This window comes from Chiloscyllium punctatum, chromosome 11 (genome assembly GCF_047496795.1).
Source record: "Chiloscyllium punctatum isolate Juve2018m chromosome 11, sChiPun1.3, whole genome shotgun sequence".
In the NCBI taxonomy this organism is placed as follows: domain Eukaryota; kingdom Metazoa; phylum Chordata; class Chondrichthyes; order Orectolobiformes; family Hemiscylliidae; genus Chiloscyllium; species Chiloscyllium punctatum.
Window position 1 is genome coordinate 96,685,113 of NC_092749.1, and position 27,059 is coordinate 96,712,171.

The window sequence follows — 27,059 nt, forward strand, 5'->3', positions numbered from 1 at the left end:
GCTCCTCACATGTGCCTTATAGATGGTGTACAGGCTTTGTCTGACCTGCTCTTTTAGCCACTATATTTATTTGACAAATTCAGGTCAATGCTAAGTTGCAGAATGATGTTAGCTGCATTCACTGCAAAGCTCATTATATCTTTTCTAAAGTGTAGTACTCGGAACTAAACCGATCACCTGAGGTGTAGTCTAATCAGGGCTGTACGTGATGCTGCATGACTTCTATCCCTTTGCATTCTAGTTTCTTTGATGTGTAAGTATTCCATTAGATTTTTAAATTATTGTCGATACCTGCCTGTGGCTTTTTAATGATCTATGCACCTGGACCCCTCAAACTCTTTGAATCTCTGTTATTTTAGCTTTTTAGAAGGTACCTGATTTCAAGTGAAATTATCTAGAATTGGGGGAGCAGTGTGAATAGTAGAACAAAAGGGTGGAAACGATTTCATAATGTTCAACCAATATGATCCCTTTCTCCCCAGCTGCCTTCTGAAGGAGTGATGTCCACTGCTCAGATTGAAGATTCAACAGATAAGTCTATCCAACCAGACAGGCCCAAGCTGACTGGCGGTGGCTCAGTAGAGAGTCTGCGGAGCTCCTTGAGTGGGCAGAGTTCAATGAGTAAGTATTAAGCTTCTTGAGTGTTGTTGGAACTGTTTGGTTGGCTAAATCTCCAAGGTTGTCCTAGAGAATTCAGAAATTGAAAATTGATCTTCATGACACTGTTAGAAGCAACCAGGGAGAAAAGTCATAGTAATATTTAATATTCTTTTGTCATTTTCTTTGGAAATTTATTATAATCTGTTGAGATAATAACACAATAGGATAGAAAGAGTCTTTGATTTTCACTTGAATTTTCAGTTAAAGGCGCAATGTCATGGGGATGGGTTATTGACTGGAATGGAGGAGAGGGGTGTCACAAAGTGAGTTACTCACTGCAGGATTCCTTGTCTCTGGTCTCTCTTAGCCACTTATATTTGAGGTACGAGGTCACACAATTAAATCTCCAGCAATCCCAACCAAAATTGACAATCCAATTTTCAGCAGGTGTCTAGATCTTGATGTTTTTCAGTTCCTAAATAGGAAGAGAAACAAACTGTTAAGTTACAACACACTGACTCAAAATGGGAATCATTAAAATATATAAGTAGACCCTGGTTTTCCTGCTTAGACCCTTGAGCTTGATGACTTTCTGGCCCTAGGCATCTGCATGCCCTGCTTTCTCTGCCTGAAGCTTAGGCCTGAAGATTCAGGTAAGAAACATGATCACAGTTAAAGTCCTCAGAAAACTGAATTGGTAGCACATGCTACTGAGATGTTCTCTCCAGAAACGTTAAGGGATGTAGGTGAAATGCGCCTCCACTTCAGAATTCAACCTACAGGAGCGAGAGTTTAGGATTCTTCATTTCAGAGAAAAGGAGATAGAAAGTCAAATTTAATGCTGTTACACAAGGCCTCCTCCCACTACTATTGTAATGGTTTTCTGCCTTTTTTTCTTTCTTTCATCACTTGGACAAATACGACTCCCATGTGTGCTGAGGAGAAATACCTATCCTTAGACTTTTCTTTTAATCTCTTTAATAAGGCCAATTCTTTTGCAAAGGATAAAAGGAGTCATGTTACTACCTAAAGCTTTGAAGGATGCATTGGACATTACTCTGTGCCTTGAAACCCATATCTCTGGCAAACCGAAGTCAGATGTTACATTTCCTAATAATAATACTTGACATGAAACCAGGAGCAGAGAACATTTAGGCACAGGAAAGGGGGAGGATTAGACCTTACTTTGTACAATGTGAATTACAACAATTAAAAACACTCAATTTCCTCTGTTTCAGGTGGTCAGACAGTGAGCACCACAGATTCGTCAGCCAGTAACAGAGAGAGTGTGAAATCAGAAGATGGTGAGGATGAAGAATCTGCTTACCAGGGACCGTTCTGTGGTCGAGCTCGGGTCCACACTGATTTTATTCCAAGTCCGTACGATACGGATTCACTTAAACTTAAGGTACTTCTAAATTTATTTTCACTGTCATTTTTGCATTTGTAGAAGGGATGGAGAGATTTATCTGCCATCCTTAGTCAAGTGTATCTGCTATCCAGCTGGTTATAACTAGATTAGAATAATTTTGCACACTTTACACTTTGAAGTTTTGTCACCACATTGGCACCTCAGAAGCTGTCAGTCAACCCATCACAACTGTTGGTGTTGGCTCCCTGAGCTATCCTAATTAATTCCATTCCCTTGCATTTCAGCATACCCCTGTATATTTTTCTTACCAAAGTTATATTTATCTATCAACAAACACATCGACCTGGACTCAACATACTGGCCACTGCAGTGGACAGCTGGAACTGACAACTGGAAGCGGCAGAGACAAACCACTATAAATGCCGGAGGAAACAGCACAGAAGCACTTCACAGGAGGCTCCCAAGCACTGAGGATGTCACCTAGACAGGGGACGAAACGTCTGCAACACAAATTCCCAGCTCGGCGAACAGAACCACGACAGCGAGCACCCGAGCTACAAATCTTCTCACAACCTTTTATTTTTAAAGCTATTATGAATTCTCTTTCTGCGTAGTGGATTCCTTACTCAATTACTTGGGAAATTGTTTCTCTCTATTTACACTTTCAAAAGTACATCACAAATTTGAACTCTATCAGTGTTCTAATAAAAGAGGCCTGATTTCTCTTTGCAACTAAAACCCCAAATGCTTGACACAATTTAATGAATCTTTTCTATAGTCTTCCCATATTTTGAACGTCCCTTCCAAAGTAAGGCATTTGAAAATACTTTCCAGCTGATCCACTGCTAAATACAGATTTTGTATTAACTCTCTACTTTAGAGTCCTATTTACAAAACCCAAGATGCCTTATGCTTTTTCCAACTTGATAATGTCCCCACTCAACTTTGAAATGTTTGTTTCTATATAGCCCTAAATCTATCTGCTCTTCCACTCCTTTTGAAGAGTTACCATTGAGTGTGGTCGTCTCTTCGATCCTTCCTTCTAAAATGGATCACTTGACATTGTTCAGTGTTAAATTTCACATGATATCCTCTGTCCAATTTACTAACTAATATTCTCCTTAAGTAATTTGCAGTTGTCCTTCCCTGTTAATCATGCTTGCTATTTTAGTGCTGTAATTAATATTGAGAAATATTCTCTCCTGTAGCTCAGCCCATCTTTGCCCCTGGTATAGCGGTAATCAGTGGTCCCAAAAGTTGTAGGTCTATATCTGGTAACTTGAGGCACAATTGTCCAGAAATAAAAGAAGGGCTCTATTTTTGGGACTTGTTATGTTTGCGACAATCTCTCTAATTCTCCTACGGACAGGGACTTGGCCCGGTGCAAAAAATAGGCACAATTTCTTTTGGACTCCCTTGAAGATGTCCCAATCTAGTAATGGAGGAGGGAAGTGAGACACAACAGGGTGGAATGTTTCTTTTACATATCATTAATATTTGACTAAATTTAGAGTGAATCAATCACAGGGAGATCTAGGCTTATATTTAAACATCAGTCTTGTTGACATTTAAACGGCCAAATCAAGTAGCACTGCAATTCCCATACAGGCCAGTATCCTAAATGGAACACTGACCCTAGACAACTCTGGCAAGACTGAAGCACTAGCAGTAAAATAGTTGAATTCAGAATCTTTACTCTAAGCCTGTCTAGAGTATTTTGTTTAAGCTATATTGCATCTACATGGCTCCTTGTAAATGTGCCTCCTGTAGTTGCCCCTCTGCTGCAGGACTAAACCCAAATCAAAGCTTCTGTATCTGTGTATGTTATCACAAGCTGCAATTTAATGCCCCAGTCATCTACTATTCATCGTTTGTGGTTGGCAAACTTCCACCTCAATAGCAATGTGAAATCATAGCAAAGTTCATGGTTTTTCTTGTGCAACCCTTGCAACTCCAAATTTGGCTGATTTCCATGACTTTTAATGAGTTCATAGTCAGGAATTCCAACTACATTTTTTCCAGAATTCTCTCTGGTTGTGAAGGGTGGTACCTAAATCTAAGCCATTCGTTCTATTGCTTTTTTTTGGCTTCTGGAATAGTATTAGTTAGACTATTCAAGGATTCCAACCAGGGACAATAAAAGATGGCGTGGTATTTTGAGGTGATGCTTTTTCAATGATATTGCTGTTGTCCAGTGGAGAGGTAGTGGTATTGTTACTGGGCAGGCTAATGCTCCAGTGACATGGCTTTCAAATCCCTCTATTGCAGATGGTGAAATTTGAATTCAGAAAAAATCTGGAATTTAAAAGGATGGCTTTATGGTGATCATGTAACCATTGGCAACTGACGCAAAAAATCCACCTGGTTCACCAATGTCCTACCCATGACCCCAGACCTACAGCAATGTGTTAGATTCTGAGTATTTTGGCGGTGGGGGGGGGGGGGGGGGGGGGCAATAAATACTGGCCTAGCCAATGGTGTCAACATCCCATGAATGAATAAAAAGGTAATGGAATTGGATGGTACTGTCAAAGTAGCCGTGCTGAGTTGTAAGTCATACGGATTGGAAGTAGGATATTTGTTCAGTTAATTTCCATACTGATTTTTTTGAAAGAGCTTTTTCCCCCCTCAACCTTGCAAATTACAACTACACACTCATTTGCCACTTAAGAGTTCCTTTTAAAGTTTACCCTTTCAGATTGTTAACATTTGAAACCCTTAAACTTCCTTAATGGTAATTCCACTCTCTCAACCACTTGCCAGAGTGATCAGCTTCTCCACTCTTGTCAAAAGCCTTCCTAACTTTGCAGACCTCCTAATGAGAGTCATACAGCACGGAAACAGGTCCTTTAGCCCCACTTGTCCATGCCAAAAGGTTTGCGAAACTGGGCTAGTCCCATTTGCCTGCATTTGGCCCATATCCTTAAACTAGTTTAAACCCTCCTGAGTAGGTCTAGTAAATCTCCCCTCCAGGATATTGGTCCCCCTCCACTTCAGGTGCAACCTGTCCCTCTTGTACAAGTCACTTCTGCCCCAGAACAGATTCCAGTGATGCAAAAATCTGAATCCCTGCCCCTTGCACCAACTCCTCGGCAACACATTCATCTTTCTTAATGTGGAATGAACCATCCCAGTTTTTCCATTCTCTCCACATAATTGAACTCTTACGTTTCAGTTGAGCTCTGCACCCTCTCCAGGGCCTTGATGCGCTCACAAAATGTATTACCCAGAACTGTGTATACACTTTCACCTGATGCCAAATCAGAAATTTGTAAATATTTCAATGTGCCATCCTTGTTTTTGTACCCGTTGCCCTGGTTCACAAAAAGCCAAATAACCCCATATGTAATGCATGCTGTAACTGCAGATGCTAATGGTAGATATTAACAGTACAGCATTGACAGGGGGCAGTGATCAAGTGAATTTCTCTGCCCTCAACAGTTTTCAAGTATATTAAATATTGATTAGCCAAGCAAATGTTCCATCATGCCTTGTACTTGAGTCTTGTGGATGGTGAAGAGACTTACAAGGTGTTAGTTGATCATCACAGAATGCCCAGATTATGGGTCATAATCTCTGGTCGAGTTATCTCAGTGTGTTTTTTTGTGGTTCCTTTCTCTTTCCATTTTCTACCTTACAACACTGATGATACTTCATAAAATACATCAATTACTTTGAAATGTCCTGACTTCATGAAAGGCACAATATAAATGCACTGTGTAAGTACACAGATTTTATTACTAGCTTTGTGTTTTGACTTGCTACTTCTGATCTGCTTCACAGAAAGGAGATATTATCGATATAATTAGCAAACCACCAGGAGGAACCTGGATGGGTCTATTGAATAATAAGGTTGGGACATTCAAATTTATCTACGTGGATATTGTGAATAATGAAGTGGAGAAACCGAAAAGGCCAAAGAGACGGCGACGGGGAACCAAACACCCAAAACCTCAAAATGTTCAGGATCTCCTTCAACGCATTGGCCTGCAGGTTGGTTTTGTGATTTACTTTATATTCAATGAATCTGCAATAGTACGGTTCTCCCAAAAAAGAACATATTTTGAATTCAAACACACATTTCATGATTACTTTAACGGAGCACAGAAATTCTCCTGCAAAAAGTTTGAGCCAATTTATTTTGATTCCATAGTAACATGTCAAAAAAAAATGCAATTATAAAAGACTTCACACAAAAAAAAATGTGGAAAAGGCTTTATTAGGGTGGCCACCAAAACCAAGCAGTTGCCTTCTAAATATATTGAAATCTCAGCCATGTGATGTATTTAGGATCCCAATGCTATTTCAGTCTCTACAACAAGATCCAAAAGGTTCTGTGGATCTCCTCTAGGTCCCAGAAGCAGGCCAATGAGAAGGACCTCTGACTTGCCCATTAACATTAAGAGATTCTCCAATTTGAGAAGTTGGCTTTTCTGACTTCCATCCAGGAGAAAACCTACAAAAAATTGGAAACCTAAAATGACTCTGTGCGGAATGGAATTGGTGCTGTGCAGAATGGAATCATTCTTCCTGTTATGCTTGTGCCTGTTCTTTTGAAAAAGCTGTACAATTTGATGCACCTCTCAGTTCTTTCCCCATAATAATTTTTTAGTTGTCTAATTTCCTCTTGAAGGCTATGTATTCTAGACTATAATGACCCACATGGTTTTTAAAAAAGTTCAAAAGCTATCTCTGGCACTTTTGACAATTAACCTTGTGCCCTCCAGATAGCAACTGTTGCACCAGTTTTTTTTCTCCCTTTTTATCTATCCCAGATTATTGAATTCCTCATTCAAATCCCGGTTTAACCTCTCTTCAACTTTCCTTATCTTCTATCTAACCTAGGTTTTTAATCCTGTTATTATTGTAGTAAATCACTTTGCATCCTCCAGCATGGCTTCCTGGGATAGGACAATGGAAATCAAACTCCATTTTTCCCAGTCACAAAATCACAAAAGTTAGATTTTCTAAAACTATGCAACATTTCCCCAATTTGTGTATCTATTTAAACTCTGGTTGGCGGTACGCATGGATCAGGTTTCTGCACTGATAACAATTACCGTTCATTCTAAAAAAAAATTCCAGTAGCAGCTAAGCAATTATGAACTGTTGACCTCTTCCTCTACTGCTTAAAACTCCTTCTGCAAACACATGTTGACAGACACAAGAAATATTGATGTTATGGGCAGAGGAAAACACTGGGCAGGCGGTTAAATTGTCCCTGCCACACAGTTTGCTAAAATCCTTTGGCTGATCAGCAATTGCTGCTCCTCGATCTCTGTTCCCCAGGTATTTTCACTTGCTTGCAGGAAGCAAAGAGTGTCTGATTCAAAGCTTACAATGTCTCTGGCTTATTGATTATAGCAACAACTTACAGCATCTAATGAGGGAAAATAACCTGGCTTGCTTCAGGTGTTTCTTACTGCAGAGTATGTCTCCACATCCAAAGGTCCAAGACCTCTGGCGATGTTGCTGTTACCCATAAGCCGTTCAGTCATCTGGGGTCATGTGATTGTTGGCACACAGAAGACAATTACCATCGACAAATGGTCACCACTCCACAGACCAAGCCCCGTCTTGTTGCCAACTTAAGTTCACTTTGTGGACACCCTTGGCGTCAATCCAATCGCAGTAGTCTGCCCTTACTGCTTGAGCAAGCAATAGTATAAACAACACCTTAGAATAATTGTTGGCAGTTTGCCTTCAAGAAGTACAGCAATCTCTTCCACAATTCTTGGATTTTAAAAGTATCCTTTTCCCAATTCCATACACAAAAGTAAACAAGAATAAAAAGATGCTGACTACACTTTACCTAAGCATCTTTCCCAAAGTGTTATCTTCAGAATAGGCTGTAATATTCTAACTGGTGTTTTTGTTTGTATTCTCTATTCATAAAACCAAGGACCTGTATGACTTATTAACAACTGTTTTAAATTGTTCTGTTACCATCAAGACTTTCCTTCCTACACTCCCAAGTCTCTCTGATCCTGGACTACCTTTAAACTCCCTTCAGCTAGAAGCTTCTCTTTACCGATCAGAATTAAGCATTCTGGACTTCCCTGCCTTCGGCTTTACCTGCTATGTCTGCTCCTTTCGCTAGTCTATAGGTGTCTCCATGATGTGCTTTTCTATTCTCATTGTAAACTATGTTTCTGAGTTTTGTGTTATCTATCAGTATGATATTAGGCTCCTTGAACTAAATCCAATTTCTTAATATGCATGATACAATAATAGTACAGTGATTAGCACTGGTGCCTCACAGTGCCAGGGACCCAGGTTTGGTTCCAGCTTTTGAGCCATACAGCTTAGAAACAAATCCCTTGTGCCAACTCATCCATGCAGACCAGATTTCTGAAACTGAACTTGTCCCCATTGGCTTGCAATTTGGCCCTTATCCCTGTAAACATCCCCTATCCATGTACCTGTCCAATTGACTTTTAAATGTTGTAATTGCACTCACCTCTACCACTTTCTTTGGCAATTTGTTCCATATGTGCCCCACTTTGTGTTTATAATGTTGCCCCATGGGTGTCTTTTAAATCTTTCCCCTCTCACCTTAAACCTATGCCCTCTAGTTTTGGACTCACCGACCCTCTGGAAAAGACCTTGGCAATTCATCTTATCTACCCCTCATGATTTTCTAATCCTCTAAGATCATCCAAGAGCCTCCCGAGTTTTAGGAGAAAAAAGTCCCAGTCTATTCAGCCTCTCCTTATAACTGAAACCCTCCAGTCTCAGTAACATCCTTGAAAACCTTTTTTTCAGCCTTTCCAGTTTAATAACAACCTTCTTGTCGCAGGGTGACCAGAATTGTATGCTGTACTTGCAATGTGGCATTGTCAATGGCTTGTAACATAATGTTCCAACTCCTGCACTCAGTGCTCTAACCAATAAAGGCAAGCGTGCACATGCACCCCTCGGTGTCGCTATTCAACAACACTCTCCAGGGCCCTACCATTAACTCTGTAAATCCTGCCCTGGTTTGTCTTAGCAAGATGCAACTCCTCGCATTTTTCTGAATCAACTGACCAAGTTGGTCAAGATCGCTTTGTTGTGTGAGATAACTTTTTTCACTGTCCATTATACCACCAATTTTGGTGTCACCCATAAACGTACTAAGTATCCTTCCTATATTCTTACCCAAATCATTTATGTAAATGACAGGCAACAGTGGGCTTGGCACCGATCCTTGAGGCACACCACTGGTCACAGGTCTTCAGTCTGAGCAACAACACTTTACCACCACCCTCTGTTTCCTGCCATCAAGACAGTTGGCTAGCTCTCCCTGGATCCCATGTGATCTAACCTTACTAACCAGTCTACCATGCAGGACCTTGTCTAAGGCCTTACTAAAGTCCACATTGACAACATCTACCTTCATCCATCTTCTTTATCACCTCTTCAAAAAACTGAGTCAAATTTGACAGACGCGATATCCCCCCACACAAAGCCATGCTGATCATCCCTAATCAGTCCTTGCCTTTCCAAATGCATGTAGATCCTGTCTGTCAGAATCCTCTCCGACAACCCATTCATCACTGACCTCCAGCTCATCAATCTGCTGTTCCTGACTTTTCCTTGCAGCCTTTCTTAATTAACAGCACAACATTAGGCATCCTTCAGCCTTCCAGCATCACCTGTGGCCATCGATGATACAAATACCTCTGCCAAGTGCCCCGCAATTTCTTCGAACTGTCAGTGCGGAGTTTGTGCATTCTCCCAGTGTCTGTGTAGGTTTCTGCTGAGTGCTCTAGTTTCTTCCCATAGTCCAAATATGTGCAGGTTAGAGGGGTCTTCGGAGGGTCGTGCACACTCAAATGGCAGAATGGTCTGTTTCTGCACTATAGGGATTCTATGATAAGACAAGAGTAATGATCTTTAATACCTTTCAAACCTAGTAGGACAAGGGCAATCAATACATGGGAGCATTACCTTCTACACATTCCTCTCCAAGCCACAAACCATCCTGAGGTGAAACTGTATCACTGCTATATTACTGTTGCTGCCTCGAATCCTGGAGCTCTCCACCAAACAGTGTGGTCGGTGTGTCCGCAATACATGGACATCAACGATTCATAAAGGCAACACACCAGCACCCTGAGTGCAATAAATGCTGGCCTAGCCAGTGACATCTGTAACCTGTGAACTAATAAAATAAATCACCAGGGGATGACAATGTACATCTCTTCCACTTGGAAAAAGTCATTCACACTGTTCTCTAGTTTTTCTCCCTTAGTCACTGTTTGTTTAATCTCATTCTGTGCGTGACAAAACTTGAACTTCATTTCTGTCACCATTCCCGTCTCTATCAAAGAACCCATTCATTCATTACAATATGTTTGCCGACCACTCATTTAAGTTAGTAAAACACAGCTTGCCTTTGACAGAGGTGATGGCCTAATGGTGTTATCATTGGACTGTTAATCCAGAGACCCAGGTAATGTTCTAGGCACCCAGGTTTGAATCCCACCGTGGCAAATGGTGGAATTTGAAGTTAATAAAAAGCTGGAATTACGAATCTAGTGGTGACCATGAATCCATTGTCAATTGTCAGATAAACCCATCTGATTCACTGATGCCCTTCAGGAAGGAAAACTGCCAAACCTACCTGGTCTGGCCTACATGTGACTCCAGACCCACAGCAACGTGGTTGACACTTATCTGCCCAATGAGCAATAAATGTTGGCCTAGTCAAAAACACACTCATCCTGCGAGTGAACTAAAAACAAAAGATCCATCCATTTATTGATACTTAATTCTTGCAAGTTTTTCCACTTTTCTACCAGGCATTAGGAGGAATCACATATACTGCAGGAGCAGACCATTTAGGGGGTGTTTTGATCTTCCCCCACTGGCCCCATTTAACAGTTTCTGTAAATCTGGCTTGTTCCATTTACAGCAACATATGCCAACTCTACTACTGAATGGATACGAGGACTTGGACACATTGAAGCTGTTGCAAGAAGAGGACCTGGATGAACTGAACATTCTGGAACCACAGCACAGATCTCAGCTGCTGACAGCTGTTGATTTCCTGCACGAAATTGACAGTAAGAGCAAAGCTTTTATTAGAAATAAACATGGTGGTCACGTGATTGAGGCAAGCCAAGGAATAAAAGGTCATCGTGATCGTTGCATTGCCTTGGTTAATGTTAATAAAATACAGAAATCCTTGGGTTTTTGTTTGGAGGCATTGAAACATCTTAAATACATTTAAAGAGAACAGTTACTTTTGGGGAGATACTCTGGCTTGCATATAAAATGTTATCAGTATAATCATACAAGTTTACAGCACAGGAGGAGGGTCCAAATTTCTATGCACTTAATCCAGCATTTCAGGTATTCCAACCCTTCCCCTCCCCTTAGTTTCTGCTCTGCACCCGTACACATTTTATTTTTGTTTAAATAGTAAATCTTTATTATCAATCCCCTCATGTTTCTGGAAAGCAGTTTTATGTGTGGAAACTAAAATTCCATTATCTTTACTTTTTTTTTTATTTTTATTTGCTTTTGGAACATGAGTGAAGCTGGTCACGTCATATTTATTGCATGGAATGCCACAAGAGTGAGGACTAAGAAGCATTTGGTCCGATTAGTCCTTGCAGACAAGCACATTTTCCTAACCCCACATCCCTGTATCCCCCTTTCCTTCACCCAGCTAGGCAAAGGAATTAGAGTGGCAGGTACGTGAACAAGTGCCTGGGGTAGGTTGAAGGCTTGGGTTGGGTAGGGTGTACAGGGAATGAGGGTTGTCAAAAACAAAAACAGACGTTGCTGGAAAAGCTCAGGAGGTCTGGCAGCGACTTTGAAGAGAAATCACAGTTAACGTTTCGAGTCCAGTGACCCTTCCTCAGAAGTAACCAATTCCAATCTATCCGGCTGCAGCAACTATTCTCACCAATCCCCCCACTCTTTCCCCCCCCCCCCCCCCCCCCCACCACCACCACCACCAAAATAAAGGACTTTCTAGGCCATTGTCTTTATTTCCTCTTCCAGTTCCAGTAGAGAGACACCCCTTTTTACCTTCCTCACTGACTGGTCTGATTACTTCCTGTGAGGTAGGTGTATTATTCAGTTTCCTGTGCGCACCAATTTTGGAAACATTGAACCCCAATCCAAGCACTCGGATGACTGCTGCAAGTGGGGCTACACTGGGCATGTGCACTTTTCACGATGCACAGAGGCAGTAAATGACCATTTGCGTCCATTCCTCTCTATGAAATTAAACTGTTTTTTCCTAGACATCTAATAAAGTTAGTTCTGAGATTTAACCTCTCTCGTATAACTACAGGCTGATAGTATCATAATGCTGAACTTTCCTCCAGGTGAACCATTCTGTCCTGTTCTTCAAATACTCCACAGGTCTGTTGTGATTCAGGATTAATCAATCTGTCATCAACGTAGATTTATAGAATCCCTACACTGTGGAAACAGACCCTTCGGCCCAACAAGTCCACACCAACCCTCCGAACAGTAATGCACGCAGACCCATTCCATCTACCCTATATTTACCCCTGACTAATGCACCTAGCCTACACACCCCTGAACACTATGGGCAATTTAGCTTGGCCAATTCACTTAACCTGCACATCTTTGGACTATGGGAGGAAACTGAAGCGCCCAGAAGAAACCCATGCAGACACGGGAAGAATGTGCAAACTCCACACAGACAATCACCCAAGGCTGGAATCGAACCCAGGTCCTTGGTGCTGTGAGGCAGCAGTACTAACCACTGAGACACTGTGCGCACACACGGTCATTTATGCAACAACTACAAACAAAAAAGCTGCTGCTCATCTGATCCTGTCATCAATTTTTTTTTCTTTATACTTTCATGGGATGTGGGTGGTCATTGACGAGGCCAGTACTAAATGCCCATTCTTCATTACTTTTGAACTCGTGTGGCAAGTAGACCAGACCATGTAAGGATGGCGCATTTCCTTCCCTAACGGTCATTAATGAAGCAGATGAGTTTTAACCATCTACGATAGTTTTTCACGGTTGCCATTATTGATGTTTCAGGTTTGTGTTGTTTGAATTTAAATTCCATAGTGGGATGTAAACTCCTATCCCTATAGCATCATCCTGAACCTCTGGTTTAGGATCCAGTGACAGTACTATGTTTCCATCTCCCTGAAAATACAGATAATAAATCTGATATTACGTCGACATAGTCTTAGCTAGTACATAGATCAGTTTGAACTAGTTCCTGATATTAAGCAGCTAAAGTTAGGCACGTTAAACGTGCAATCAGTATCATAAATAAAACTCTCAGTACTTAACGAGTGCTTTTAATTCAGCTTAAATGGGACTAGATCAGTGTAGGATATCTAGTTGGCATGGATTAGTTGGACCAAAGGATCTGTTTCCATGCTGTTTAACTCTGTGACTCATAATTATGTTTTTTGTTGTGACTTTTGCATCTCTGGTTTGTTTTAATTTGCATTTCTGTTCTCTTGACGTTACCTGGCTTTTAATGTTTTCTTGCTATAGGCAACAGTGACAAAGATCCAGCTGGTGAATGTGCCAATCAGGAAATTTTACCCCACTTTTCTCTTAAGCACACTGGTCCAGAACTGCAAAGACAGCTTCCTTGGGATTCAGGTTGCTTTGAGGAGAGTGGATACCCAGAGAATGGTAAGGGCAGCAAAAACTAACTCAGAATAACTGTGTTCAAGAGATAATACTGATATTCTCAGGAACTTGAGTGCCTAACCCAGTCCAACACTTCTAGTATAGTGCTTAGGAAGTGCTATACCATTACAGGTCATCATGATCTTAGATGAGAGATTGAACTAAGGCTCTCTGCTCTTCTTTGTAAGGGAGAGTATTCTGCTGAAAGCTTCTAGGTTTCTGTCATGAGCATCATCTGATAGGTGTCAAGGAAATATATTGAAATAACTCCACAGAGGCCAGCATCCTATCACCAAGTCACCCTTTATTTACATGTGGAGGGTCCTTGACACTGATCCAGCTCCCTCTCAGCCAGCTCACAGAATGAACGGGATGCCTGACACTCCTGTTTTTTTTTTGTGTGGTGGAGTGCTTCCTGAAATAAATCCATGAAGGCTGGCATCCTGTCAGCAAGTCACCCTTTATTGATATGTGTATAGTACATGACACTGACCTCGCTAGCTCAGAACTGGCTCTGGGTGAACAGAACCTCTGACATTCCTGTTAATTTTTTTAAGACTTAGTGAAAGACGCAAGGTGCATGAATCTTTATTCGGTTTCCACCACCAGGAAGAAAGGAAACACCCGAGTGGCCAGTGACAAGCAGTGCCCTTCCCATCAAAGGGCAATGCTGTGTGATCAAAGGGGAGGGCAGGGATTAAATCAAAATAGAGTTTGAGGGAGAAGTGAAGTAATGCACTCCACTCCCTGCAACACTCCTGTCCTTTCTGTCAGCCAGGGCTTCCTGATTGGACCAGACTAACAGCCCTTGAAATTGAAATTACTCTATGATGTTCACCTGATTACCTTGTTACAATCATGACAATATGTCAAGTAATAGGACAGAGTATATAGAAAAAAATGGTCAGGAATTGAACATCATTGCAGATAAAGGGGCAACTATGAGAAGAGTGGCAATTGATGCAAGACCGAGGGTGCTGCATTTAAATGTGTACAGTATACCAAAGAAGGTAAACAAATTTATAGAGCACTTTAAAATGGGCAGAAACAATGTTGTGGGCATCACAGACATGGCTGCAAGAGGTCAGGGCTAGGAAGTAAATATCCAAGGATACACACCCTTTCGAGGGGGCAGGCAAATTGGCAGAGTTGCCTTGTTAGTAAGAAATAATTAAATCCATTTGAAAAAAGCAGTAAAGGGTCAGGTGATGCAGAATCTGTGAGGGTAGAGTTAAGGAATCACAAAGGAAAAAAGATATCTGATTGGAGTTATGCACAGGCCCCTAGCAATAGTTAGGCTGTGGGATAGAAAAATAAATCAGGAGATAGAAAAGGCATATAAGAAAGGCACTTTTCAAAAATCACAGGGGACTTGAATCTGCAGGTGGACTGGGAAAGTCAGGTTGGTAGCTTGACTAAGAAATGGCTATTTTGGAGCAGTTTGTGATTGAGCCCTTTGGAAACAGATATTTCTGGATTTGATGTGTAATAAGGTAAATTTGATTAGAGAGCTTAAGGTGCAACATTCTTGTAAACCTTTTCTGAACCCTTTCAAGTTTCACAACATCTTTCCAATAGGAAGGAGACCAGAATTGCACGCAATATTCCAACAGTGGCCTAACCAATGTCATGAACCGCCAGGTGGGACTAAATTGGGTTGGGATAACTGGTCGGCATGGACGAGTTGGATCAAAGGGTCTGTTTCTGTGCTGTACATCTCTATGAAGGAACTTCCTAGGGGTCAGTGACCACAGTATGATAGAATTCACCCTGTAGTTTGAGAGGAAGAAGCTGGAATCAGATGAAACGGTATTACAATTGTGTAAAGGTAACGACAGAGATATGAGGGAGCTGCTGGACAGAGTTGGTTGGAAGGGGAGCCGAGCAGGAAAGATGGTGGAGCAGCAAAGGGTTTCTGGGGTAATTCAGGAGGCTACAGTAGAAATTCATCCCAAGGAGGAAAAAGAAACATATTAAAAGGAGAATGAGGGAAGTCATGGACAGCGTAAAAGAAAAAGCATGCAATATGGTGAAGATTAGAGGGATGCTGGAGGATTAAGAAGCTTTTGAAAACTGTGTGTTGGTTTCTAAATGGAACTTGAACCCATTGCCATGCATTTTGGAGGGGAGCATACTACCATTGATCCAAGATTAGCAATGGTGCTGTTATTTGTTGGATAAAAGTGCTTCTAACTGAAATTTCATTGTTTGCATTATCAACAAATTCTAACTGGTTTTACTTGCCTTTAGGAAAAAGCAGAAAGTCCTGGCCATTAGTGTCCACAGGGTCATCAGGAAACCTTGGATTACGGTTTAAGTGTCCAACAAGCTACACAACACTTCATCTTGCAAAATCTATTGAGAATTTACACTTGAAAGAGGTAAAGGGAGGCGCATTACTAAGCCTCAGGTCTCAAGTAGTTCTCTAAAATCAAACTATGGACATTTTGGTTCCCATGGCCATTCAATGCCCCGCAAAAGGACAAGTTGCCAAAAGTTGTGGGTCAGTGTAAGTTATGAGGACTTGGCACACTCCCGTGTCATTCAAAAGCAGTGGCAAAAATCCCACTCTTCAGATGAGTTGCACAGTAAGACTGGTGCTCTGTCAAACACAGTCCCAGAAACGGGAACAGATTTTGCTCTGCCTCGGCAAGGGAAGTTTGCCACAGAAGCAGAAATCAAGAAAATTTCCTGTATGAAGCATCTCAGCTTTGGTGTAAGGGATCTCAGCAAACCAAATCCAGTTCCTTTTGTAAATGCAAAGAACTGCAACACAGAGATCAATACTAGTGGTCCTCAAAATATGCAAAAGGAGGACCTGATCTCAACCCCACTTTTGTGTTCAGAAGAGAAGACCATCCCAACTCCAGTTGTACTGTGTGACCTACCGAATCAACCTACAATACTCCCACCTCCAAGCATTCAGCAAAACCATCATTTTACAGAAGGGTATCAAGATAGTTCTGTGATCTGTAATTCAACAGAAAGCAAGGAACCTTTGACTGAAACCAGCAGACATTCCAGAGATCCTTCCCAGCCACCACCTGTACCTGCCAAGAAATGCAGAGAGAAAATGCGGAATGGCATCCATCCTGTGCCTCATATTTTGAACAAGTCAAACGCAGCCATTGCCAATAGGTATGGACTGCCCACTAACTTGCAAGTTCCATGTCCCACTGCAGAAATGGTCAACTCAACTGCAGCTACTCATGCCCCTTGTTTGCCAGAGACTGCCTGTTCACCACAGCTGGGACTTAAAACATTTACTGTACCTGGAAGAAAGGCATCTTGGATGAGAGAAGTGGAATTGGAAATGTTAATTCGAAAATAAACTGGAATCCGAAGCAATTGATCTTACAGAGCAACCCTACTCTGACAAGGTATAAATAACACTGATTATTCCTTTTGAAAGTAAGTGCCCTGTTGCTAGTATGTAATCAACCAGCCTAATTTAAGAGTGTGTGTATCTCCTCTGGAATTAGCCAAAGAATCGAAGCATAGATACAGCAAGTAGACCTTGAAATTCCTGTGGCAGCCATAAGAAGGTAGAAGATGGAGCAGACTTTCTGACATTCACTGCTGGCCTTCCTGACAGGGTTTCATGGTCCATTTGGGAACACTCTAGATGAGCAAAACTACTTGTAGTCAACTATTCCCACTCCCCATATTCACTGATGTCCCAGCCCATCCAGCTAAACTCAGTATCTATGGTAGGAAGTGGCTGCTTCAGCGTCCCCTTCCTCAATGTCTCTCTGCTTTAATATTATCCCTGTTTACCAGTTCTTGCTATGTTCTTCCTCCTGGTATTCCTCCTTTGCTGGAATTGCTGCAGGAGATCTTTGAGAGAGGAAGACAGAAGCTTAGAAGACATAAGCATTACACCCGTGGGTTTAGGCGATGGAAGCTTCTAGCTGTGAGATATTTCTTAGGGATGTCCCGATGAATCTGCAGGTTAGCATTCATTAATCAGTCCAGTGTGTGCATTTCCTTTATTGCATATCTTTTGTCTAGGCATCTTTCAATACAGTATATTGCCTTAAAATTACTCTAATGTCATGGATATTGTCAATGCAAACATCTAGTACAAAGCACACCAGTCTCAATTTTGTGAAAAGAAAAGTGTTTGTCTGTGGTAGTGCTGAGTATGCTAGCACTTATTGCCTATCCCTAATTTCCCTGGAGAAGGTGACAATAAACTAGCACCTTGAATCACTGGCTGGTTTGATTCTAACTGCAAATCTGCATTTTGGCCTACTCCCAATAAGCTTTTATCCCCTTGCGTAACCAAGTATCTGTCCACTTGTTGGTTAAATTCTCTCGTTGGAGCTGTTCATTGTTTGGGGGTTGTGTGACATAGATGTCGCTTTCAATTTGTAAGCCGAAGCCTGGGTGTTGTCCAGGTCATGCTGAGTATGGACATTAACTGCTTCAGTTTCTGAAGAGTCATGAATTGTGTTGAACATTGTATAATCATCAGTGAATATTATCACCTCCTGAGTAATGATAGACAGTAGATAATTGATGAAGTATCTGAAGATGGTTGGACCTAGGACACTACCCTGAGGAAAAAGGACTCCAGTGATGCAGTGTCCTACCTCTGGACCAGGGAGTTTGACTCACATCTCACCTGCTCAGAAGGTGCACAATAACATCTCTGAACCGGTTGATTGGAAAATGTCTACCCTAAGGAAATCCTGCAGTAATGTTCTGCAGCTGAGATGATTCACCTCCCATAATGCCAATTACCTTACTTTGTGCTAGGTATGACTTCAACTACTGTTAAGCTTATCCCTAATTCACATTGACTCTAGTTTAGTCAGGCTCCTTGATACCGTGCTCAGTCATTTTGACTTTATCTCTGGTGTTCAGCTTTATTGTCCATGTTTCATCCGAGACTGTAGTGAGGTCAGGAGCCACATGATCCTAGCGCAATGTCAGTAAGCAGGTTTGCAAGTGCTGCTGGACCAATTTACTGATGATCGAGAGTAGACTAACAAGGCAACAATTGGCTGGGTTGAATTTGACATATTCATGTACAGGACATACTTGGGCAAATTTCTGCATTCCCAGGTAGATGTAGGTGTTGTAGCTGTAGTGGAACAGCTTGGTTGGGGATACAATTAGTTCTGGAGCATAAGTCTTCAGCATTATTGCCAGAAAGTTGTCCAGACCCATAATCTCTGTAGCCAGTGCCTTTAGCATCTTCTTGATTTCACATGGAGTGAATCAAATTGGGCTGAACATTGACATCTGTGATGCTGTGAACCTCAGGAGGAGGCCAAAGTTGGTCATCCATTTAGCACATTCGGCTGAAGATTGTCGCAAATGCTTCCGCCTTATCTTTTGCACTGACCTGCTGCATCAATGATGATGAGGTATTTGTGAAGCAAGCTCCTTTCCCTGTTGTTTAGTTGACCACCCCCCTTCACAACTGGATGTGACAGGACTACAGAGCTATGAGTTAATCCATTGGTTGTGCTTAGTTCTGACGAACACTTGCTGCTCATATTGTTTGTTACCCAAATATCCTATGTTGTAGCTGCGCCATGTTAATGTCGGGTATTTTCAGGTATGCCTGGTATGGCTGTTGGCATGTTGTGTATAATTTATTGATTTAATTAGTTACAGAGGTCTACAGCACAGAGAAAAGGTCCCTTGGCCCATAGAGTGTGCACCAATAGAAAAGAGCCACCTATTATTTGAATCACATTTTCCATGGGTTAGTATGGCTTGGCATCTCAAGTGCATGTCAGATCCTTCTTAAATACTACAAAGGTTTCTGCCTGTACCACCCTTACAGGCAGTGAGTTCCAGATTCCCACCATCCTCTGGGTGAAAACATTTTTCCTCACATTACCTCTAAATCTCCTGCCCTTTAATTTAAATCTATGCCCCCGGTCATTGATCACTCCACTAAGGCGAAAAGTTTTTTTCTTGTCTATGAGCCTCATAATTTTATACATCTCAATTGTGTCCTCCTTCAGTCTCCTTTGCTCCAGTGAAAACAACACCAATCTATCCAATCTCTCTCTTCGTAAGTAAAAATCTCCAGCCCAGACAACATCCAAGTAAATCCCCTCTGCACCCTGTCTAGTGTAATCACATCCTTCCTATAATGTCAATTCCAGAACTTAACCCAATACTCCAGCTGTGGCCTTACCAACATTTTATACTATTCTTGCAGAACCTCCCTGCTCTTAAGCTGTATGCATTAACTAATGAAAGCAAATATCCTATATGCCACCTTAATCATTTTATCCACCTGTCCTCCTCAAAGGACCACCGGTAGGCATGCATTTAAAGGTCCCTCTGTGTACTTCCCGATCATTATGTATTTCTTTGCCTTGTTTGTCCTGTCCATGTGCATCACCTCACATTTATCTGGAATGAATTCCATTTCCCACTAATCAGCCATCTGGCCAACCCATCTACATCCTCCTCTAATCTAAGACTGTCCTCTTCACTATTTAATATTCCACCAATTTTTGTTATCATCTGTGAACTTTGATACCCCTGCTACATTAAAGACTAATCCATTTTTATATACCACAAACAGGGCCCCAACACTGATCCCTGCAGAACCTCACTGAGCCAAGCTTCCAGTCACAAAATACCCCTTTAACATCACCTTCTGCCTTCTGCTACTCAGCTAATTCTGATCTAATTGGCCAAATTTCCTTGGATCCTATGACCTTCTACCTTTGCTATCAGTCTCCCATGCAGGACTTCATCAAAAGCCTTGCTGAAGTCCAGATAGACCATGTTAAACTCATTGTCTTCATCTACACACCTGGTCATCTTTTCGAAAGATTCGATCAAGTTGGTCCAACCTGATCTCCCCTTAATAAAATCATGCCTACTGCTCTTGATTAATCCTACCTCTCTAAGTGCAGATTAATTCTGTCCCTGAGGATGGCTTCCAATTGTTTCCCTACCACTGAGGTTAGACCAACTGATCTGTAGTTTCTCGGTTTATCCCATCTTGAATAATGGTACCACATTCACTGCCCTCAAGATCTCTAGTACCCTTTTTTTGTGACCAGGCAGGAATTGAAAATTATTGCTCACACCCCTACTATTTGCCTCTCTCAGCTGTCTGGGATACATTTCATCCAGCCCTGGAGGTTTATCTACTACTAAGCCTGTCAAACCACTCAGAACCTCCTCTCTGACTATGCTAATATCTTTAACTGTACCACAGACCTTCTTCCTGATTTCTACACAAACATCGTTCCTTAACACAGACATAAAGTATTCAGTTAGGACGCTACCTACATCCTCTGACATACGTTACCACTGATCCTTAATGAGCCCTACTGTTATTCTAGTTTCTTTTCTTAATGTCCTTGTAAAATAATTTAGAATTTTGCTTTATTTTACCTGCTATTATTCTTTCACCCCCCTTTTTTCTCTCTCCTGATTTCCTTTGCAAGTTTCTTCTTGCACATTCTATACTCCTGTGGGGCTTCTGCTATTTGAGTCCTTGGTATCTGCTATCAACCTCCCTTTGTCTCTTTATCCAATCCTGTATATCCCTTGATATCAGGAGTCACAGGATTTGTTGATCCCACCCTTTGTCTTTTTGGAACAAGGCCAAGGATTCCCTGGTTTGATACTAATGTCAAAGTGTGGAATGTGCTTGAAGATGGGTATAGCTGAGAGTTGTGGTCAAATAGTTTTGCTGCTGATGACCAATGTCATGGTTGCCCAGTTTTGAGTTTCTGATTCTGTTCAAAGTCTGTCCTATGTAGCACTACAGTAGTCCTAACCACTACAAAGTGAATCCTCAGTGTGAAGGTGGGACCTCATCTCCAAGGTGACGGTGTGGTGATCACTCCTACCAATTATTGTTGTGGACAAATAGATCTGAGGCAGGCAGATTGGTGGTATTGAGGTCAAGTATCTTTTTTCCTCTTGTTGGTTCCATCAACACTTGTTGCAGACCCAATCTAGCAACTATGTCCTCCTGGATTCTGCCAATTTGCTCAACAGACTGAACTACAGCAATATCAAAGTCCACCACCAAGGGTGCATTCTGTGTTCTTGCCACCTTCTTGAAGTGCTGTTCAACTTGGAGGCGTACTGATTCATCAGCTGATGGGGCGTGGTCAGTTGTAATCAACAGGAGATTTCCTTAACCTGATGCCCTAAAGTTTTGTGGGGCATGGAGTCAATACTGAGCACTCCCAGGGCAACTCCTTCCTGACTCTGTATGACTTTGCCATCACCTCTGATAGGTCTATCCTGTCACAGGGGCAGGATGAATCCAGGGATGGTGATAGTGACGGTGACATCTAGGACATTATGATATGATCCTAAACATGACAAATATGATTGTAAACATATGGGTGTGTCAGGCTGTTCCTAAGTAGCCTGTGAGTCAGCTTTCCTAATGTTGGCACTGGCCCCTGGATTATTAGTAAAGTGGATTTTACAGGGTTGGCATGATTGTGTTTGCTGTTGTCGTTTCTGGCGCTTAGATTATTGCTGAGTAGTCTGTCCATCTTCACTCCTGTGGACTTTTCACCAGTATTGCATATACAACTGAGTGGCTTGCTAGACCATTTCAGCATGAACAACATTTCTGTCAGTCTGGAGTCACATGTAGACCAGACTAGGTAAGGAGAAAGTGAGGACTGCAGATGCTGGAGAACAGAGCTGAAAAATGTGTTGCTGGAAAAGCACAGCAGGTCAGGCAGCATCCAAGGAGCAGGGGAATTGGCGTTTCAGGCATAAGCCCTTCTTCAGGAATGAGGAAGGTGTGCCAAGCAGGCTAAGATAAAAGGTAGGGAGGAGGGACTTGGGGGAGGGGCGTTGGGAATGCGATAGGTGGAAGGAGGTTAAGGTGAGGGTGAGGGGCCGGAGTGGGGGTGGGGGCAGAGACGTCGGGAAGATGATTGCAAGTCAAGAAGGTGGTGCTGAGTCCGAGGGTTGGGACTGAGATAAGGTGGGAGAAGGGGGAATGAGGAAGCTGGAGAAATCTGCATTCATCCCTTGTGGTTGGAGGGTTCCTAGGCGGAAAATGAGGTGCTCTTCCTCCAGGCGTCGTGTTGCCATGGTCTGGCGATGGAGGAGGCCAAGGACCTGCATGTCCTTGGCGGAGTGGGAGGGGGAGTTAAAGTGTTCAGCCACGGGGCGGTTGGGTTGGTTGGTGCGGGTGTCCCAGAGGTGTTCTCTGAACCGTTCCGCAAGTAGGCGGCCCTGTCTCCCCAATATAGAGGAGGCCACATCGGGTGCAGCGGATGTAGTAAATGGTGTGTATGGAGGCATAGGTGAATTTGTGACGGATATGGAAGGATACCTTGGGGCCTTGGAGGGAAGTGAGAGGGAAGGTGTGGGCGCAAGTTTTGCATTTCTTGTGGTTGCAGGGGAAGGTGCCGGAAGTGGAGGTTGGGTTGGTGGGGGGTGTGGACCTGACGAGGGAGTCGTGGAGGGAGTGGTCTTTCCGTAACGCTGATAGGGGAGGGGAGGGGAGGGAAATAATATCCTTGGTGGTGGGGTCTGTTTGGAGGTGGCGGAAATGACAAAGGAGACTAGGTAAGAGAGAGTTTTCACTGAACACCGCTTTCCCTTCTTTAACAGAGTCAGCATATGAAGACACAGGTGGTGGAGACAGAGTTTGGAATTTAGCCTGCCCATCTTTTCCTGTGATCTTACTGATAGCAAATATGGCAGTTCACTAAACATCCAATATAGGTCTACTCTCTCAAAAATTCATTGTTGTCTCAACAATGATTGGTCGTTGATTGAAAGGATAATTTGCCTTCGAAAGTAGTCAAGTACAACTTGATTTGATCCATAAATGCTGGTCAGGAAGGAACTAACTCTCCTGGAACTAGCAGCCAATTCAAGTTTTGAATCATTTTTATTCAAAATAATAGTGTTCTGATGGGACCATCTCCTTCTTTCATGTTGTCTAGCATGGCCGATGTGGGATTCCGACCGTGCTGGTACAGAGGTATGCAGAAGAGCTAGGACATGCTGCAGAGCATGTGGCTGCCACTATGGAGCTCGTGAGAGTTAGACAGCTCCGCAAGCAACACCGAATGGCGGTGAGTATTACAACCGATAATTTTATATCAGTGAGCATTGTAGTCCCTTCATCCCACTTCCCCCACCCTCCTGGTACTGGTCATTGCCCTCTTTTCCCCAGCTCCCATGGCCCTCCTTCCCCCAGTCCCATCACCCTTAATCCCCTCTTCCCACCATTTGCAGCCCTTACCCTGACTTCCTGGGTACAATTTGGCTGCTGCCTTTGTGTTACAACAGCGAGAGCACTTCAGAAATGCTTTATGGATGTCAAGTGCATGCTTATGAAAGGCACTAGACAAATGCAGGATTTTTCTTCCTTGTTACGATACAGACAATTTTGCGAATTGTTTATTTTGTTTAAAACTTCAATTTGGACATAGTAAATTCCAATACTGAGAACTAATTGTTACTGCAACCACATCACGGGAGATTTGATTTATCAAAAAACAGTAAGTCTGCAGCCATTTACATAAGAAATACAAGAAAATGTGATCATAAATTGATGGGAAAGTCTTAATTACAGTATGGCAAGTTTACATTGGTCTTAACCATATTGTATGTTGGCTGAGGAATTTGTAATAAAACGACAAAGTACAAAGAATACAATGAAATACTTTGAAGTAGGGACGGAATAACGTTTATTCATCTTGATCCATTTGACCTCCAATGACCATTCATATAGTACTCTTCCTGAAATGTTGCTTATAATTGAGAGCACTACAAAAGATGTCAATGGCCAAGGACATAATTCAGTGTCACTGTCCTATTTCTTTTGCCTGATGTCTAGATTCCAAGCTCCTTTGATAAGATGAGCAGAAATACTACAGCCCTAGAAATATCTAATGAGTCTTCAAGGAGCTGATCTTCATAGGACTGCCGTGTGGATCACTACATCCCCAGCGCCTCAGGCAGCACTCTGCATTGGTTAAAGGAGTCATTTACGGACAGCTTTCCATCATTGGAATCGAAGGCCCAGCATGCCATGAGAGTAGCTGTTACATGCATTGTGTGTCCTTCATTATTTCATCTGTTTCTACGACAAACTTTACACTGCAGAAGCTGTTGATAAAGCAATGCTACAATATTCAAAAGGTAGCTGAAGGAAACAGAGTGGAGTTAAAAGGCTGACCATAAACTTGTTCACGGTATGTAGGTAGTTCTCTTAGCTGGCCATTATGGCTCCTGGGAAAACCAGGTTTCTGCCAACTTTATGGCACTGAGGAAACTGTCAGCATTTAGCTCAGACTGAATCGCATTAAAATCAAGATTCAAGAAATTAGACACTGCAGTTTAAATAATAAATTACAGTTTTTAGCCCTGTGCCCAGATTGTACAAAACACTGTCATTGAACTGCAGATGAGGTCCATTCTAGACTCATACTCAGTGTATGAAGGTCTCTTTCTTTGTCTATTCTAGACCTATATCCTGTGTGAAAAATCCCTCTCACTCCCTAGATATTATCTGACAATACTTGCTTTGCTGCACACAATAAACATTACAAATTCAAAGTATCTTAGAAGTGAAAATGTGTCATAACTCTGATGCTTAAAATATACCCATTTAATGTTTTGTGATGATTCCCAGGTTGTTGGGTGCTGTTGTCAGTTTTGGGCCTGTCTGTGTCATGTCACCACTCTATTGTATGTTGCCTTATGATTGCAGTGAAACGTGGATCTCTGGGGTTATCCAGAAGCAATTCTTTACAATCTGATATGTTCATGTGTATTTGAGATCGAGGAAATGTTCACCTTGTAGAATTATAGAAACAGCAGCTGCCCATCTACCCTCATAACAACTGGAACAGATGTTAAACTGGAGCTCCGTGCTGCAGTTCTGTTCTCCAACACATTGCCCATCATCCTTGATCACAATTGACAAGAATCCTGCTCTGGCTAAAGAAGAATTCTTTTCTTCTGTGTCCTTGGCTCCAGCATCAATTTCCTTCAATTATAACCGGTTGGAATGTGTTCTGTTAGGCCTTTCAAAGGCACAAGAGAATGTAATTCCCATGTGGTCAGCAGAAACTCCTCAGGCATGTGTTGACTGTAGCCCTACCTCCCACCATGAAGGGGGCTTGGTGCCTTCACTGACCAGAGTCTCCTCTGCATATTGCACGTTCCAGCAGGAGTGGGCTTTGTCCCAACTCCCAGTATCTTCCCTCTACCCAGAGATCTACATACCCACCACACCACTTGTACCAGTTACCATAATATCGGATCCCAAATATTTAACTAATGTAATAACACAGTCCTATTGCTTGATGTTCTATATAACTAACTCAAATTCTTTGATTATTACATTATATTTCCCCACCTAGCATTTTAATGATACTGGAAGCTTTATCGTGTCAATTGCAGTGTATTTTAATATAAGCTTCTGATTCTCCTTTTGGCTTTGATGTTAATTAAAAACTGGATCATGTGTCTTGAACATCTGGTCAAAATGTAAGACTCATCATAAATGTTGATAGCAAATTGAAAATATTGAAAAGCAGCACAAAATTAAACTGATGCACTTTGTGTATTTGAGAATATTTAAGTAACTTATTATATGTTTCCTTAACAATGTAAGTAACTATAACATACTGGTAGCAAAACATGCTTATAAAGTGTAGTCAATCAAAGGTATGCCTTATTAATGTGAGGTATGTATGTGTAAATATTCCTATCTGTTCCATTTAGCAGAATAATATTGAAATGTTTTTCAATAAAGTAACATTTGGATGAATTTCTGAATTTTCCTGAAAAACGAGAAGTTACTCCTTTCTATTCACATCCAGTTAGTTATAACAACAGCGTATTTTGTTACGCTGCAGCTGATGGGAATGCTGGACAAGTCAGATTCCAGAGTAAAACTGGATTGATAAACCATAAATTTTACTTTTATGATTTGGTTACTGTACAGGCCAGTTACTGAACATATTCAGAGGACTGCCAGTGTACTTCTAACAAAAGAACATACTTTTTTTCCCCCCCTTTTTGTATAATAAAGGTATAAAAGACATTTTGAAAATGTCTTATTATGACTTGCAAGCCTTTCCCAAGCAGTATGCTTTTCAGACACTGAACCTGAGTGAAGAATTGATCCTATTTTCACTCTTTTAAATTTATTACTAAACAGATGGGTGTGCAAGCTTTTTCTCGGAATTTGCTGTAGTTTCATCAGGTGTGATTCTCTGAATTTAATTCCAAGACACAGGCTAACTCATTAACTTTTCTCTGACTTTGATAATTTGGCTGCTAAACAGCTCATTTGGTGGTATGTATCTTTTTTGAACTAATACTGGCCGTTCTTTCTCCAGATTGTAAAGCGTAACTTAAAGTAGTTGTTTCAGCAATGATCTCACCAGGTAGCTTGTGTAGTCATTTAGTTTAAGTCACGTGACCTGTTAGAAATGTTGTTTTGACCCAACATTAGATA

General features: G+C 41.8%; 1 protein-coding gene across 1 annotated transcript in view; it reads left to right on the top strand.

The window, feature by feature from the left end:
- sash1a (SAM and SH3 domain containing 1a) overlaps nt 1-26,366 on the top strand; it is a 128,071-nt gene extending 101,705 nt beyond the window's left edge. The window contains 10 exon segments of the mRNA XM_072581326.1: nt 483-621; nt 1,839-2,008; nt 5,756-5,965; nt 10,872-11,022; nt 13,466-13,609; nt 15,857-15,976; nt 15,979-16,928; nt 16,930-16,986; nt 23,527-23,658; nt 24,426-26,366. Of these exon segments, the coding sequence (XP_072437427.1) occupies nt 483-621; nt 1,839-2,008; nt 5,756-5,965; nt 10,872-11,022; nt 13,466-13,609; nt 15,857-15,976; nt 15,979-16,928; nt 16,930-16,986; nt 23,527-23,658; nt 24,426-24,500 (2,148 nt within the window). The 3' untranslated portion in view covers nt 24,501-26,366.
- Nucleotides 26,367-27,059: the final 693 nt, after the last annotated feature.